The 14,997-nt window shown below is 46.2% G+C and overlaps 1 protein-coding gene across 2 annotated transcripts in view; it reads left to right on the top strand.

Annotated features, from left to right (window-relative positions):
* The first annotated feature begins 694 nt into the window (after nt 1–694).
* Nucleotides 695–14,997, top strand: part of LOC124048049 (protein jagged-1b-like) — a 107,334-nt gene continuing 93,031 nt past the window's right edge. For both annotated transcript variants that reach the window (XM_046368430.1, XM_046368429.1), the window contains exons 1-2: nt 695–1,117; nt 1,519–1,824. In XM_046368430.1, the coding sequence (XP_046224386.1) occupies nt 1,040–1,117; nt 1,519–1,824 (384 nt within the window). In that variant the 5' untranslated portion in view covers nt 695–1,039. The remainder of the gene's footprint in view (nt 1,118–1,518; nt 1,825–14,997) is intronic.

The following is a 14,997-nucleotide window of genomic DNA, read 5'->3' as shown; positions in this document are numbered from 1 at the left end:
ATCACAACTCTTAGGTTTGAATACCAGTACAGTAGATTATAGAGAGAAATAGTCATGGCGTCTTTTTGTAGGCACTTACTCTGCCATGGTTCGTTTTGACAAAGTCTATGAGGAAATGAATAGTGTTTTTGCAGGGTTTTTAGATAAACACAGACAGTAAGGTCTACGGTAAACACAGGCTTAAGGAAATCTTACACGTTGTCCTATGAGATGTATTCATCAGCTAACGTCACGGTCTATGAATCTATGCGATACAAAAAAAAGCACATAAATATCATAGATGCTTCATAAGTCATAAAGGTCATGTTAACTGACTGATATTATCTCATAGAACAAAACGTATAAGATATTCTAAACTTGTGTTAACCTCACACTTTACGTTCTGTGTTTATCCCAAAAGCCGATTCTGTCCCATTCATTCATTCATAGGAATGACTGAACGAACCAGAGGTAACTCATTTCCGGTTTTTAGGACAACATGTTGGCATTCTCTACAGCTTCTGCCGAGTCCCAGCCAACCGGATGTTCCCGTTTTCAGGGGAAATGGAAGAGAGCCTTTTTGACGCAACTTCTCCGCATTAGGTTATTAAGTAGATTTTACAGGGCTACTCAATATTCAACAAGGAGGCGTTGTCATTGTCTCATGAATATATAAAGTCCGCCAGCGTCCTTCCCCCTCCCTGGTTGAACTGGCTATGTGGTCCTAACAAACATTACGTTCAGTCCTGGACAGATACTGCAACAACCCACATCACTGGCGTGTAGCTACACACTTTTCGCTGCGAAGAAGTAAGTGGATAAAACACGGAATATAACGATAACGAACTACCGAACTAGAAGAAGTTGAACCGACCGACATACGAAGAACGCAAAAAGGAAGCATTTCCCTCCGTGTTGCAAAACTGTGGCTTGTTGGACAAAGTCTTGTTCTCGACTCTGTGCATGTTGAAATCGGAGGAGTGCATTGGTACGGTGATTCGGTCGGACACCGTCTAGTTTCCAAGCAGAGCGGCCGCAGCGGCAAGGCAACACCGGAGGCATGATTTTGAGAAGGGGCTCGGTTGTTGGCGTTGCTGATTTTTGCTTACATGCCTTGTTGTTGTGCCTTTGTGCAAAGGTATGTGGATTACTTTACAGTTGCACATTGTGGAATATGTCCAGACCGCTTCTCTGGACGCATTGATTCGTCAGTAGGCGAATATATATATGCTAGTTAAGATTAAGATAACTAGGACTGTGGGAAATATTTAGCTAGAGTCCCTGCGTTTTATGGCTGTGTGCGTTTTATGGCTGTGTGCGTTTTATGGCTGCATTGATCGGCTGCAACCCTCTTCCCCAAGTGAAACAATCCCATTTTAGTTCAAATGTGTTAGTTAGTATGCCAGATTGAGTTGTTTCCGATAACTTGTACGGATCAATTACTTTGATCTATTACCGTAGTTTGCATCTTTTTGTAGAGGCGCTGGGCCGCCAATTTCCAGCGGTTTGACCGTTTCTTGGTTCTGCTTTTACCAACAGGTGGCCGAGGGAACCGGTCAGTTCGAGTTGGAGATCTTATCGATGAACAACCGGAACGGCGAGCTTCTTAGCGGGCTGTGTTGTGACGGCTCGCGGATCACCGGGGATCGGAAATGCAGGATGGATGAGTGTGATACGTATTTTAAAGTGTGTTTGAAGGAATACCAGTCGCGGGTTTCGGCTGCGGGACCTTGCAGCTTCGGGTCCGGTTCTACCCCTGTCCTTGGAGGGAATACATTTTCTTTGAAGAACTCGGCGAAGAACGAAAGATCCAAGATTGTTTTGCAGTTCAGTTTCGCCTGGCCGGTAAGTTGATATCTTGATAACCTAGAGCTCTCGTCTCACGGTGCACTAACATCATTAGGCTGGGCTGGGAAAAGACTTCCATAATCATTGCATTCGTCCCCGAAATAAATTAAATCAGCGACAAGGATTGAATGGTCGCCACTAGCCTAATAATGGACTAAAGGAGCCAAACGTTACTCATTATAGTTAAATGACCTTACATGTACTGTATAGAGGCGATGGCAGAATCAACAGCCAAACACTCCCATCTAAACGGGAATCGAGTCTCGACTGCAGTCCGGTTATAGATACATAACTCGCTGAACTTTCATATCAAAAATAATATCACAAATGCAAAATATACACTTTTCTGTAGACTGTTTTACCGGTTTTTAACACCGTTGCAGTCGACGGTGTTTTTCGGTGACTTTGGTTTTGTGATGTGCAGTGCTGGACTTGGGAAGGAGTTCATTTGACCCGAGTACCGAAAACCGAAAACCTCGTGTTCTACTGCTTGAGTTCCAGCACCTCTTTATATAATAGTAGTTTAAATTATTACAGGGTTCCTTCACCTAAATCTAAACAGTGCCTGCGCTTAAAAGTGAGTACCGCAACTCTTTGTCTGAACCTGCACCTGCAGTTCGCGAACGATGTATTTTTTTCTGAACGATTTTTTTACTGATTTCAAGAGTCATGATTTTGTTTTTCTAAATGACTCGTTCATTGTAGTCGTTAGATTGACCTGCTGGCCGTAATGAGGGTGGATTAATACTGCGCTCCCCCGGTGACTCGTGCTCTCCGACCGACACCTGTCAGTCATACATGCGCGCAGGCAACATGGATCACGGTGCAGGTAGCGAAGAGAAGGAACTATACATGTTTACAACAGAAAAATGAGAATCTATAATGAATGCAATTAATGAATTATTGATGTTGTAATGGACATATATCTATATTTTTGTTAACTGTTCAACGAACGAGAACGAATCGTTTGGGGTGCTGCAGTTTGCGAACGATACAGTGCAGTGCTTAACGTCATCCAGTCAAAACAATTCACTTTCACAATTAAATTCACAATGAAATTCATTTTAAAGCTTTTTCAAGTCTGTTACAAATGACAGCCCAAATGATCCACTTATGGTGAACGAGAGGCTTGAAGAATCACGACTCTCGAGTTTTCAGTTGATTGTTCGCCGGTAGAGGGCAGTGTTGTGTTCGAGACCACCGAGACCGAATCAAGACCGAGTAAACAATATGTGGTCTCGTCATTTCTCTATCGGGGAGACCACTTTCTTACGTCTGTCTTCCGTAAACATACGCTTTAACATGGAGATATGGCCCTGGGGAACCTTAACCCTATAAACCCTTTATCATGGAGATGTGGGGAACCTTAAATAAATGCTTTAACATGGAGATATGGCTGTGGGGAACCTTAAATAAACGCTTTAACATGGAGATATGGCCCTGGGGAACCTTAACCCTATAAACCCTTTATCATGGAGATGTGGGGAACCTTAAATAAATGCTTTAACATGGAGATATGGCTGTGGGGAACCTTAAATAAACGCTTTAACATGGAGATATGGCTGTGGGGAACCTTAAATAAACGCTTTAACATGGAGATATGGCTGTGGGGAACCTTAATATCCCTATAAACCCTTTAACATGGAGATATGGGGAACCTTAAATAAACGCTTTAACATGGAGATATGGCTGTGGGGAACCTTAATATCCCTATAAACCCTTTAACATGGAGATATGGGGAACCTTAAATAAACGCTTTAACATGGAGATATGGCTGTGGGGAACCTTAAATAAACGCTTTAACATGGAGATATGGCTGTGGGGAACCTTAATATCCCTATAAACCCTTTAACATGGAGATATGGGGAACCTTAAATAAACGCTTTAACATGGAGATATGGCTGTGGGGAACCTTAATATCCCTATAAACCCTTTAACATGGAGATATGGGGAACCTTAAATAAACGCTTTAACATGGAGATATGGCTGTGGGGAACCTTAATATCCCTATAAACCCTTTAACATGGAGATATGGGGAACCTTAATATCCCTATAAACCCTTTAACATGGAGATATGGCTGTGGGGAACCTTAACCCTATAAACCCTTTAACATGGAGATATGGCTGTGGGGAACCTTAACCCTATAAACCCTTTAACATGGAGATATGGCTGTGGGGAACCTTAACCCTATAAACCCTTTAACATGGAGATATGGCTGTGGGGAACCTTAATATCCCTATAAACACTTTAACATGGAGATATGGCTGTGGGGAACCTTAATATCCCTATAAACCCTTTAACATGGAGATATGGCTGTGGGGAACCTTAATATCCCTATAAACCCTTTAACATGGAGATGCGGCTGTGGGGAACCTTAATAATCCTTTAACATGGAGATATGGCTGTGGGGAACCTTAATAACCATATAAAGGTGTGTAGTAGCCCTTTTTTTTTTTTTTTAAATATATAAGAGATTCGTTTTAACGTTTAGAGAAAGCGGTATTTGAATGGGCTCGGGGGTCAATAGGCTCTGAAGGTGTCTGAATGGGCTCGGGGGTCAATAGGCTCTGAAGGGAGTCTGAATGGGCTCGGGGGTCAATAGGCTCTGAAGGGAGTCTGAATGGGCTCGGGGGTCAATAGGCTCTGAAGGGAGTCTGAATGGGCTCGGGGGTCAATAGGCTCTGAAGGGAGTCTGTGAATGGGCTCTGAAGGGAGTCTGTGAATGGGCTCTGAAGGGAGTCTGTGAATGGGCTCTGAAGGGAGTCTGTGAATGGGCTCTGAAGGGAGTCTGTGAATGGGCTCTGAAGGGAGTCTGTGAATGGGCTCTGAAGGGAGTCTGTGAATGGGCTCTGAAGGGAGTCTGTGAATGGGCTCTGAAGGGAGTCTGTGAATGGGCTCTGAAGGGAGTCTGTGAATGGGCTCTGAAGGGAGTCTGTGAATGGGCTCTGAAGGGAGTCTGTGAATGGGCTCTGAAGGGAGTCTGTGAATGGGCTCTGAAGGGAGTCTGTGAATGGGCTCTGAAGGGAGTCTGTGAATGGGCTCTGAAGGGAGTCTGTGAAGGGGCTCTGAAGGGAGTCTGTGAAGGGGCTCTGAAGGGAGTCTGTGAAGGGGCTCTGAAGGGAGTCTGTGAAGGGGCTCTGAAGGGAGTCTGTGAAGGGGCTCTGAAGGGAGTCTGTGAAGGGGCTCTGAAGGGAGTCTGTGAAGGGGCTCTGAAGGGAGTCTGTGAAGGGGCTCTGAAGGGAGTCTGTGAAGGGGCTCTGAAGGGAGTCTGTGAAGGGGCTCTGAAGGGAGTCTGTGAAGGGGCTCTGAAGGGAGTCTGTGAAGGCTCGGGCACCATAACCTTGGCACCGTTGTGTTCTTTACATCAATCACTTGTCTAGAACAATAAATAATAACAATAAATAATAACAATAAATAATAACAATAAATAATAACAATAAATAATAACAATAAATAGTGAATGAATGTTGCATATTGTCAACATTAATGTTTGACCTATCTTTTTGAGTTGAGATATTTGTATAATTTGTATAATTTAATTTATATTTTATTTTATTTCCTTTTAAAAAAAAATTTTTTTTTATGGTACAACTCTACTCCATTATGAAATGTGTCTAGTTTTATTATGATCGGAAATGTGGTTTTATTGTGGGTGTAGCAAACACACAACCGCGTGACCAGAAAACATTGAATCATTCTTCTGTATCAGATAACACCTCGGCAGATGTGGCTCCAACCTTTGCTGTTCGTTTAGTTCAACTTCAACAGTCTAGGTTACTGTCTCACTTCAAAGTTTTCTTTTCTAAGGCAGGCTACGTAATAAATATCTAAACTATTATAACAAAGCCTTTCTGACGTGGGGGATGGATATTTTGAGGTGGAGCACTTTTCAGACTACGGGACTCTTGATCTCAGCAAAGAAGAGTAATAAAATGCAATGTTGTGAAATAGGACAGCTATGGGTGGCTCCCGCAGCGTTGCTATGGGTGGCTCCCGCAGCGTTGCTATGGGTGGCTCCCGCAGCGTTGCTATGAGTGGCTCCCGCAGCGTTGCTATGGGTGGCTCCCGCAGCGTTGCTATGGGTGGCTCCCGCAGCGTTGCTATGGGTGGCTCCCGCAGCGTTGCTATGGGTGGCTCCCGCAGCGTGGCTATGGGTGGCTCCCGCAGCGTTGCTATGAGTGGCTCCCGCAGCGTTGCTATGAGTGGCTCCCGCAGCGTGGCTATGAGTGGCTCCCGCAGCGTTGCTATGGTGGCTCCCGCGGCGTTGCTATGGGTGGCTCCCGCAGCGTTGCTATGGGTGGCTCCCGCGGCGTTGCTATGGGTGGCTCCCGCAGCGTTGCTATGGGTGGCTCCCGCAGGGTCGCTATGGGTGGCTCCCGCAGCGTTGCTATGAGGGGCTCCCGCAGCGTTGCTATGAGGGGCTCCCGCAGCGTTGCTATGAGGGGACAGAACTTGCCTGGTTTCCGTGGTTTCTATGTGTGACGTACGTCACGCTGCTTCCTCCTGATTCGTCGAGGCTCGAACCCAAGACCTCTGCTTTGCTCCCTCTCCCTGAACCTCTCTCTCCCCCCCTCTAAATCTCCTTCTCTACCTCCCTGAATCCTGAATTCTCTCCCTGAATCTCCCCCCTCTAAATCTCCTTCCCTCCCTGAATCTCCCCCCCTCCCTAAATCTACTTCTCTCCCTCCCTGAATCTCTCTCTCCCCCTCTAAATCTCCTTCTCTCTGCTTTGCTCCCTCTCCCTGAATCTCTCCCCCCTCTAAATCTCCTTCTCTCCTCCCTGAATCTCTCTCTCCCCCCTCTAAATCTCAGGCTCTCCCCCCTAAATCTCCAGCCCTCTCCAAGGCTCATGGGTGGTAACCCCATTGAACTCTGCTTTGCTCCCTCTCCCTGAACCTCTCTCTCCCCCTCTAAATCTCCTTCTCTCCCTCCCTGAATCTTTCTCTCTCCCCCCTCTAAATCTCTCTCCCCCTCTAAATCTCTCTCTCAAATCAACAGAGGCTCGAACCCAAGACCTCTGCTTTGCTCCCTCTCCCTGAACCTCTCTCTCCCCCCCTCTAAATCTCTCTCTCCCTCCGAGGCTCGAACACGTGACAGCCCTCCTCCAAAAGCGTGTTATCAGTCGGCGCCACGACTTCAGGCTGAAGAGTGCGTTTCACACACCCCCACGTGCTTCCCCAGCCCACTACGTTATCCCTCCCCATGGCTTCATGGGTGGTATAAACAGACAGTTCATTGGGCTATTAGCATATGCATATCCCTGTTAAGGACCACACAGAGTTCCTCTGCCGAGTCGTTTGGGGCGTTGTGTTTTAGGGACCCCACTGGTGTGGACTTCTGACCCCCTCTCCTATTCTCGCTATACACCAAGTCACTTGGCTCTGAAAATAAAAAAACACAATAGTTTGACAACCCTGTTTGTTTGTAAGCTTTTAAAATGTATCACACTCAAACCGTTGATCTTCTTCAGTAGATAATGAGTCACATTTGACCTAAAATCACTTCCTGACCACTTCTACACGAGGCAAATATGTATGGAAGCTTTCAAATCAACAGGGGGTTTGCTGTCAAAAAAAGTGATTTTTAAATCAAATGGATTTCTCCCCAATACAGTACAATCACCACCTTCCGGAGACACCTGAAACCCCACAATTTTGTACTCTAAGAATGAATGCATGTTCTACTGGATAAGTAACTTAGATGTTAATTTACTTGGTGTTATTGTCCACTCCTCGTGTTTGTAGATGTTGGCAGCCTGACAGTTTTCTGTAGCCAGATGTTCTAACTAGGTATGTGCCTGGCTTTGGTTACAAACCATTTTCTAATTATAATAAATGCATTTAAAAGTATGAATGAACTGGACATGGGGGAAAATTTAACAAAAAGGTAAACCATTTTTAGTTTTTTTTTTTTGTATGTACATGGGTGGATTTATATTAGCACTGCTGAATGTCAACAATGGGGTCCGACAGGGTTCTGTTTCTGTCTTGAGGTGTGTGTTTGGTTGGGTGGGTCCTAGTTGCCGTTGTACAGAACAACAGAGGAGGTCTTTCCCCATTTGGTTAGGCCTAGAGGTCGCTATAATAGAATCGATGCAGTCTTTGAGCTCCGGCTTCCTCCTGCCAGTTGTGTCTGTACTATAATAGAATCGATGCAGTCTTTGAGCTCCGGCTTCCTCCTGCCAGGTGTGTCTGTACTATAATAGAATCGATGCAGTCTTTGAGCTCCGGCTTCCTCCTGCCAGGTGTGTCTGTACTATAATAGAATCGATGCAGTCTTTGAGCTCCGGCTTCCTCCTGCCAGGTGTGTCTGTACTATAATAGAATTGATGCAGTCTTTGAGCTCTGCCTTCCTCCTGCCAGGTGTGTCTGTACTATAATAGAATCGATGCAGTCTTTGAGCTCCGGCTTCCTCGTGCCAGGTGTGTCTGTACTATAATAGAATCGATGCAGTCTTTGAGCTCCGGCTTCCTCCTGCCAGGTGTGTCTGTACTATAATAGAATCGATGCAGTCTTTGAGCTCCGGCTTCCTCCTGCCAGGTGTGTCTGTACTATAATAGAATCGATGCAGTCTTTGAGCTCCGGCTTCCTCCTGCCAGGTGTGTCTGTACTTCCAGTAAACGACAACAATCGCCACGGTTATCATATCGACTATTTGTTCCTCTCAGAAATGGATTGGTTCTGGTGGACGAAGCAGAGTGATTGGGTTCAACTGAAGGGAGAGCCAACCCTGGGTTCAATTTATTTTAGTTGAGCTTTAATTGCGATTTGTTTGGCACAGTGGAACCAATAGAATAGAAGTGCAAATCGAAGAGTGCAACAATTCCTTTTTTTAAATTTTGAAACCAGGTCTTCACTCTGCAGTACCTGTGGAGCACTGCGATGTTCTGCCTGGCCTCTTGTTCCTCACTGTTGGCTGGGCCTGGCTCTTTGTGTGTGTGTGTGTGTGTGTGTGTGTGTGTGTGTGTGTGTGTGTGTGTGTGTGTGTGTGTGTGTGTGTGTGTGTGTGTGTGTGTGTGTGTGTGTGTGTGTGTGTGTGTGTGTCCTAATTCTGCCACGCTCTGTTGGAGCTCAGACTTTTCAAATCTTTAACTCTGCCACCCAACCTCAACTGCTGCTCTTAATGAGACCCTGGCTAGCCATGCACATGTGCAGCTCTTAATGAGACCCTGGCTAGCCATGCACATGTGCAGCTCTTAATGAGACCCTGGCTAGCCATGCACATGAGCTGCGCTTAATGAGACCCTGGCTAGCCATGCACATGTGCAGCTCTTAATGAGACCCTGGCTAGCCATGCACATGTGCAGCTCTTAATGAGACCCTGGCTAGCCATGCACATGTGCTGCGCTTAATGAGACCCTGGCTAGCCATGCACATGTGCAGCTCTTAATGAGACCCTGGCTAGCCATGCACATGTGCAGCTCTTAATGAGACCCTGGCTAGCCATGCACATGTGCTGCACTGATAGGCCTAGATCAGGTAGACGGGTCAACACGACAGACAGTTCAGATGGACAACCTGCTCAATGGGCTTCTTCACTGATCTGAAACAATGAAAAGGTTTCTATAGCTAAGTAAATAGGTTCGTAAACTTTCAAGCAAGCTATTCCACCCTAATGGAATGTATTAATTATATTTTCCCCTGAGAGAGAGAGAGAGAGGGAGTGAGTGAAAGGGGGAGAGACATATGGGTCTGTCCCATCCAACTTGACCTCGCCTCTGTGACCCTGATGCTGCCACCACCATGCTTCACAGTAGAGATGGCGCCAGGTTTCCTCCAGACATGATGCTGCCACCACCATGCTTCACCGTAGAGATGGCACCAGGTTTCCTCCAGACATGATGCTGCCACCACCATGCTTCACCATAGAGATGGCGCCAGGTTTCCTCCAGACATGATGCTGCCACCACCATGCTTCACCGTAGAGATGGCACCAGGTTTCCTCCAGACGTGACACTTGGCATTCAGGCCAAAGAGTTCAATCTTGGTTTCATCAGACCAGAGAATCTTTTTGTCTCATGGTCTGAGAGTCCTTTAGGTGCCTTTTGGTAAACTCCAAGTGAGCTGTCATGTACCTTTTACTGAGGAGTGGTGGTGGAGTCTTGGTGGTTCCAAACTTCTTCAATTTAAAAAAAAAGAATGATGGAGGCCGCTGTGTTCTGGGGGCTGCTGTGTTCTGGGGGCTGCTGTGTTCTGGGGGCTGCTGTGTTCTGGGGGCTGCTGTGTTCTGGGGGCTGCTGTGTTCTGGGGGCTGCTGTGTTCTGGGGGCTGCTGTGTTCTGGGGGCTGCTGTGTTCTGGGGGCTGCTGTGTTCTGGGGGCTGCTGTGTTCTGGGGGCTGCTGTGTTCTGGGGGCCGCTGTGTTCTGGGGGCTGCTGTGTTCTTCAATGCTGCAGAAATGTTTTTGGTACACAATCCTGTCTCGGAGCTCTACCAACAATTCCTTCGACCTCGTGGCTTGGTTTTTGCTCTGACATGCACTGTCAACTGGGGGATCTTTTATATAGACAGGCGTGTGCCTTTTCTAAATCATGTCCAACCAATTGAATTTACCACAGCTGGACTCCAAGTTGTTGAAACATCTCAAGGATGATCGATGGAAACAGGATGCCCCTGAACTAAATTTCGAGTCTCATTAGCAAAAAGTCTAGATACTTAAGTAAATAAGGTAATTCTGTTTATTTTTTATGAATGAGCAAACTTTTCTAAACCTGTTTTTGCTTTTGCCTCGTGGGGTTTTGTGTGTAGATTGATGAGGAACATTTATTTAATCCATTTTAGAATAAGGCTGTAAAGTAGCAAAATGTGGAAAAAGTCAAGGGGTCTGAATAATGTTGTTTAACAGTTGAAGTCGGAAGTTTACATACATACACCTTAGCCAAATACATTTAAACTCAGTTTTTCACAATTCCTGACATTTAATCCTAGTGAAAAATGGCCTGTCTTAGGTCAGTTAGGATCACCACTTTATTTTAAGAATGTGAAATGTCAGAATAATAGTAGAGAGAATGATTTATTTCAGCTTTTATTTCTTTCATCACATTCCCAGTGGGTCAGAAGTTTTACATGCACACAATTAGTATTTCATAGCATTGCCTTTAAATTGTTTAACTTGGGTCAAACGTTTCAGGTAGCCTTCCACAAGCTTCCCACAATAAGTGGGTGAATTTTGGCCCGTTCCTCCTTACAGAGCTGGTGTGAGGTCTTGAGATGTTGCTTCAGTATATCCACATCATTTTCCTCCCTCATGATGCCATCTATTTTGTGAAGTGCACCAGCCCCTCCTGCAGCAAAGCACCCCCACAACATGATGCTGCCACCGTCGTGCATCACCGTTTGAATTATGTTCTTTGGCTTGCAAGCCGCTCTCTTTTTCCTCCAAACATAACGATGGTCATTAAGTACGATCTTTGTCCCCATGTGCAGTTGCAAACCGTAGTCTGGCTTATTAATGATGGTTTTGAAGCAGTGGCTTCTTCCTTGCTGAGTGGCCTTTCAGGTTATGTCACTATAGGACTCATTTTTCTGTGGATATAGATACTTTTGTACCTGTTTCCTCCAGCATCTTCACAAGGTCCTTTGCTGTTGTTCTGGGATTGATTTGCACTTTCCGCACCAAAGTATGTTCATCTCTAGGAGACAGAACGCGTCTCCTTCCTGAGCGGTATGACGGCTGCGTGGTCCCATGGTGTTTATACTTGCCTACTATTGTTTGTACAGATGAACGTGGAAACGTCAGGCGTTTGGAAATTGCTCCCAAGGATGAACCAGACTTGTGGAGGTCTATAATTTTTTTTCTGAGGTCTTGGCTGATTTCTTTTGATTTTCCCATGATGTCAACCAAAGAGGCACTGAGCTTGATGGTAGGTCTTGAAATACATCCACAGGTACACCTCCAATTGACTCAAATGATGTCAATTAGCCTATCAGAAGCTTCTAAAGCCATGACATAATTGTCTGGGATTTTCCAAGCTGTTTAAAGGCACAGTCAACTTAGCGTATGTGAACTTCTGATAATATATTATTTTTTTCATTTTTTTAAATCTTTATTTAACTAGGCAAGTCAGTTAAGAACAAATTATTATTTACAATGACGGCCTACCTGGGAACAGTGGGTTAACTTCCTTGTTCAGGGGCAGAACAACAGAATTTTACCTTGTCAGTTCGGGGATTCGATCTTTCGGTTACTAGTCCAGCGCGCGCTAACCACTAGGCTTCCTGCTGCCACAGGTATATACATTTCTATTCACCATTTTCTACAAGACCTGCTCAAGGATTACAGAATAGAATAATCCCTTTATTGAGAAATAAAAAATATTAACCATTTTTATTTGTGGTTATCAGAACTGTTTTTAAAACGTGATTGTATTTATAATTGCATTTGTTTTGCTTCAAGTTCCAAGACCCGAAACTGCTTCTACCCCCAAGCCATAACTAAATAGCTAGTCCAGGTAGCTATTTGTTTAACTATTTAACTACCTGCAGTGACTTAAATTGTATTTATTTTTTACACAAACTCTTTTGACTCATCACATACGCAGCTGTTACTGTTTTTATTATTTATCCCGTTGCCTAGTGACTATCCTTACCTCAATTACCTCGTACCGCTGCAAATGGACTCTGTACTGGTAACCCGTGTATATAGCCAAGTTATTGTACCCCGACCCTCCCGCGCTCGTACCCCGACCCTCCCGCGCTCGTACCCCGACCCTCCCGCGCTTGTACCCCGACCCTCCCGTGCTCCGGACTCGTACTCGTACTTTGTGTAGCTTGCTAACAATTCTTCGTGGCTATCTGGCAAGCGAAAAGTACTAGCTAGCCAATTAGCCCTAATGACTTATTATGGACTTGTGATATATACAGGTAACCATGCAGGTAACCATGCCAACAAAGCATGTATTTATTAACCTATCAAGATCAGATATTGTAGTCAGGCAACACGTGAGATGTGAATAGGCAACGTTTCGTTCTGAAGTCGGAGTGTATTTTTCCCTCCGTTAATACATTCTGCTTCATGTTTCTTTTACATGTTGTGTCATATTTATTTCCATACTTTCCGTTAAGCTTGCATCTGTGCTTCAAAATATGTACACACGGAGAACGCATTCGAGAAGCGTCGACTCCGAACCCCCCCCGTGCCCCGGACTCGTTCCCCGACACCCCCCGCGCCCCGGACTCGGGGTACGAGCGCGGGAGGGTCGGGGTACGAGCGCGGAACACGGGAGGGTCGGGGTACGAGCGCGGAGCGCGGGAGGGTCGGGGTACGAGCGCGGAGCGCGGGAGGGTCGGGGTACGAGCGCGGAACGCGGGAGGGTCGGGGTACGAGCGCGGAACGCGGGAGGGTCGGGGTACGAGCGCGGAACGCGGGAGGGTCGGGGTACGAGCGCGGGAGGGTCTGGGTACGAGCGCGGGGCGCGGGAGGGTCTGGGTACGAGCGGGAGGGTCGGGGTACGAGTCCGGGGCGCGGGGGGTGTCTGGGTACGAGTCCGGGGCGCGGGGGGTGTCGGGGTACGAGTCCGGGACACGGGGGGGGGTTCGGAGTCGACGCTTCTCGAATGCGTTCTCCGTGTGTACATATTTTGAAGCACAGATGCAAGCTTCAACGGAAAGTATGGAAATAAATATGACACAACATGTAAAAGAAACATGAAGCAGAATGTATTAACGGAGGGAAAAATACACTCCGACTTCAGAACGAAACGTTGCCTATTCACATCTCACGTGTTGCCTGACTACATTATCTGATCTTGATAGGTTAATAAATACATGCTTTGTTGGCATGGTTACCTGCATGGTTACCTGTATATATCACAAGTCCATAATAAGTCATTAGGGCTAATTGGCTAGCTAGTACTTTTCGCTTGCCAGATAGCCACGAAGAATTGTTAGCAAGTTACACAAAAATAATTGACATCTATGTTGCATAACATTAGTTTTAAGCCATTTGTTGCCTGTTTTAAACTATCTGATTAGCTACATTATTACGATTCACATATAGCTAACTGATAGACACAAAGAAAACGTTTTACTTCAGAACTGTCTTGTTTCGTCTCTATTGCCGTTGTCCTGGCTGGAAGACGGTTCGGTGAATGGGTAACTCCATAGTAAGTCAATAAGGCTGACTGACTAGCTAGCTAGCCACGAAAAATGTACATCTACCTTGCATATCATTAGTTTTAGGTCATTTCTGCCTGTTTTAGCTAGCTGGCTGTCAAGATGACTATGATTCACACATCTAGGTGATGATTATGAAGTAAACGTTTGTTTTGTGTATATCGTGTTTTGTTCTCTGTTGTCCTGGCTGGAACAAGGTTCAGTGAATGGGGAGGTGCAGCGTGAGGTAATACAGTAAGGGGGAGTGTTGCTCAGCGTGAGGTAATACAGTAGGGGAGGTGCAGCGTGAGGTAATACAGTAGGGGGAGGAGCAGCGTGAGGTAATACAGTAGGGGAGTGTTGCTCAGCGTGAGGTAATACAGTAGGGGAGGTGCAGCGTGAGGTAATACAGTAGGGGGAGTGTTGCTCAGCGTGAGGTAATACAGTAGGGGAGTGCTGCTCAGCGTGAGGTAATACAGTAGGGGGAGGTGCAGCGTGAGGTAATACAGTAGGGGGAGGTGCAGCGTGAGGTAATACAGTAGGGGAGGAGCAGCGTGAGGTAATACAGTAGGGGGAGTGTTGCTCAGCGTGAGGTAATACAGTAGGGGGAGGTGCAGCGTGAGGTAATACAGTAGGGGGAGGAGCAGCGTGAGGTAATACAGTAGGGGAGGAGCAGCGTGAGGTAATACAGTAGGGGAGGAGCAGCGTGAGGTAATACAGTAGGGGGAGGTGCAGCGTGAGGTAATACAGTAGGGGGAGGAGCAGCGTGAGGTAATACAGTAGGGGGAGGAGCAGCGTGAGGTAATACAGTAGGGGGAGGAGCAGCGTGAGGTAATACAGTAAGGGGGAGTGTTGCTCAGCGTGAGGTAATACAGTAGGGGGAGGAGCAGCGTGAGGTAATACAGTAGGGGAAGGAGCAGCGTGAGGTAATGTTTTATGTGTTCTCTAGTCCTCACAAGAACGTCCATGAGAGCCGTAGTAGAAGGTCCTTGAGAGCCGTAGTGGAAGGTCCTTGAGAGCCGTAGTGGGAGGTCTTTGAGAGTGGTAGTGGGAGGTCTTTGAGAGTGGTAGTGGGAGGT

The sequence above is a fragment of the Oncorhynchus gorbuscha genome, linkage group LG11 (genome assembly GCF_021184085.1).
Source record: "Oncorhynchus gorbuscha isolate QuinsamMale2020 ecotype Even-year linkage group LG11, OgorEven_v1.0, whole genome shotgun sequence".
Taxonomy (NCBI): domain Eukaryota; kingdom Metazoa; phylum Chordata; class Actinopteri; order Salmoniformes; family Salmonidae; genus Oncorhynchus; species Oncorhynchus gorbuscha.
Note: the sequence above shows the minus strand (reverse complement) of the source record. Positions and strands in the feature narration are given on the sequence as shown.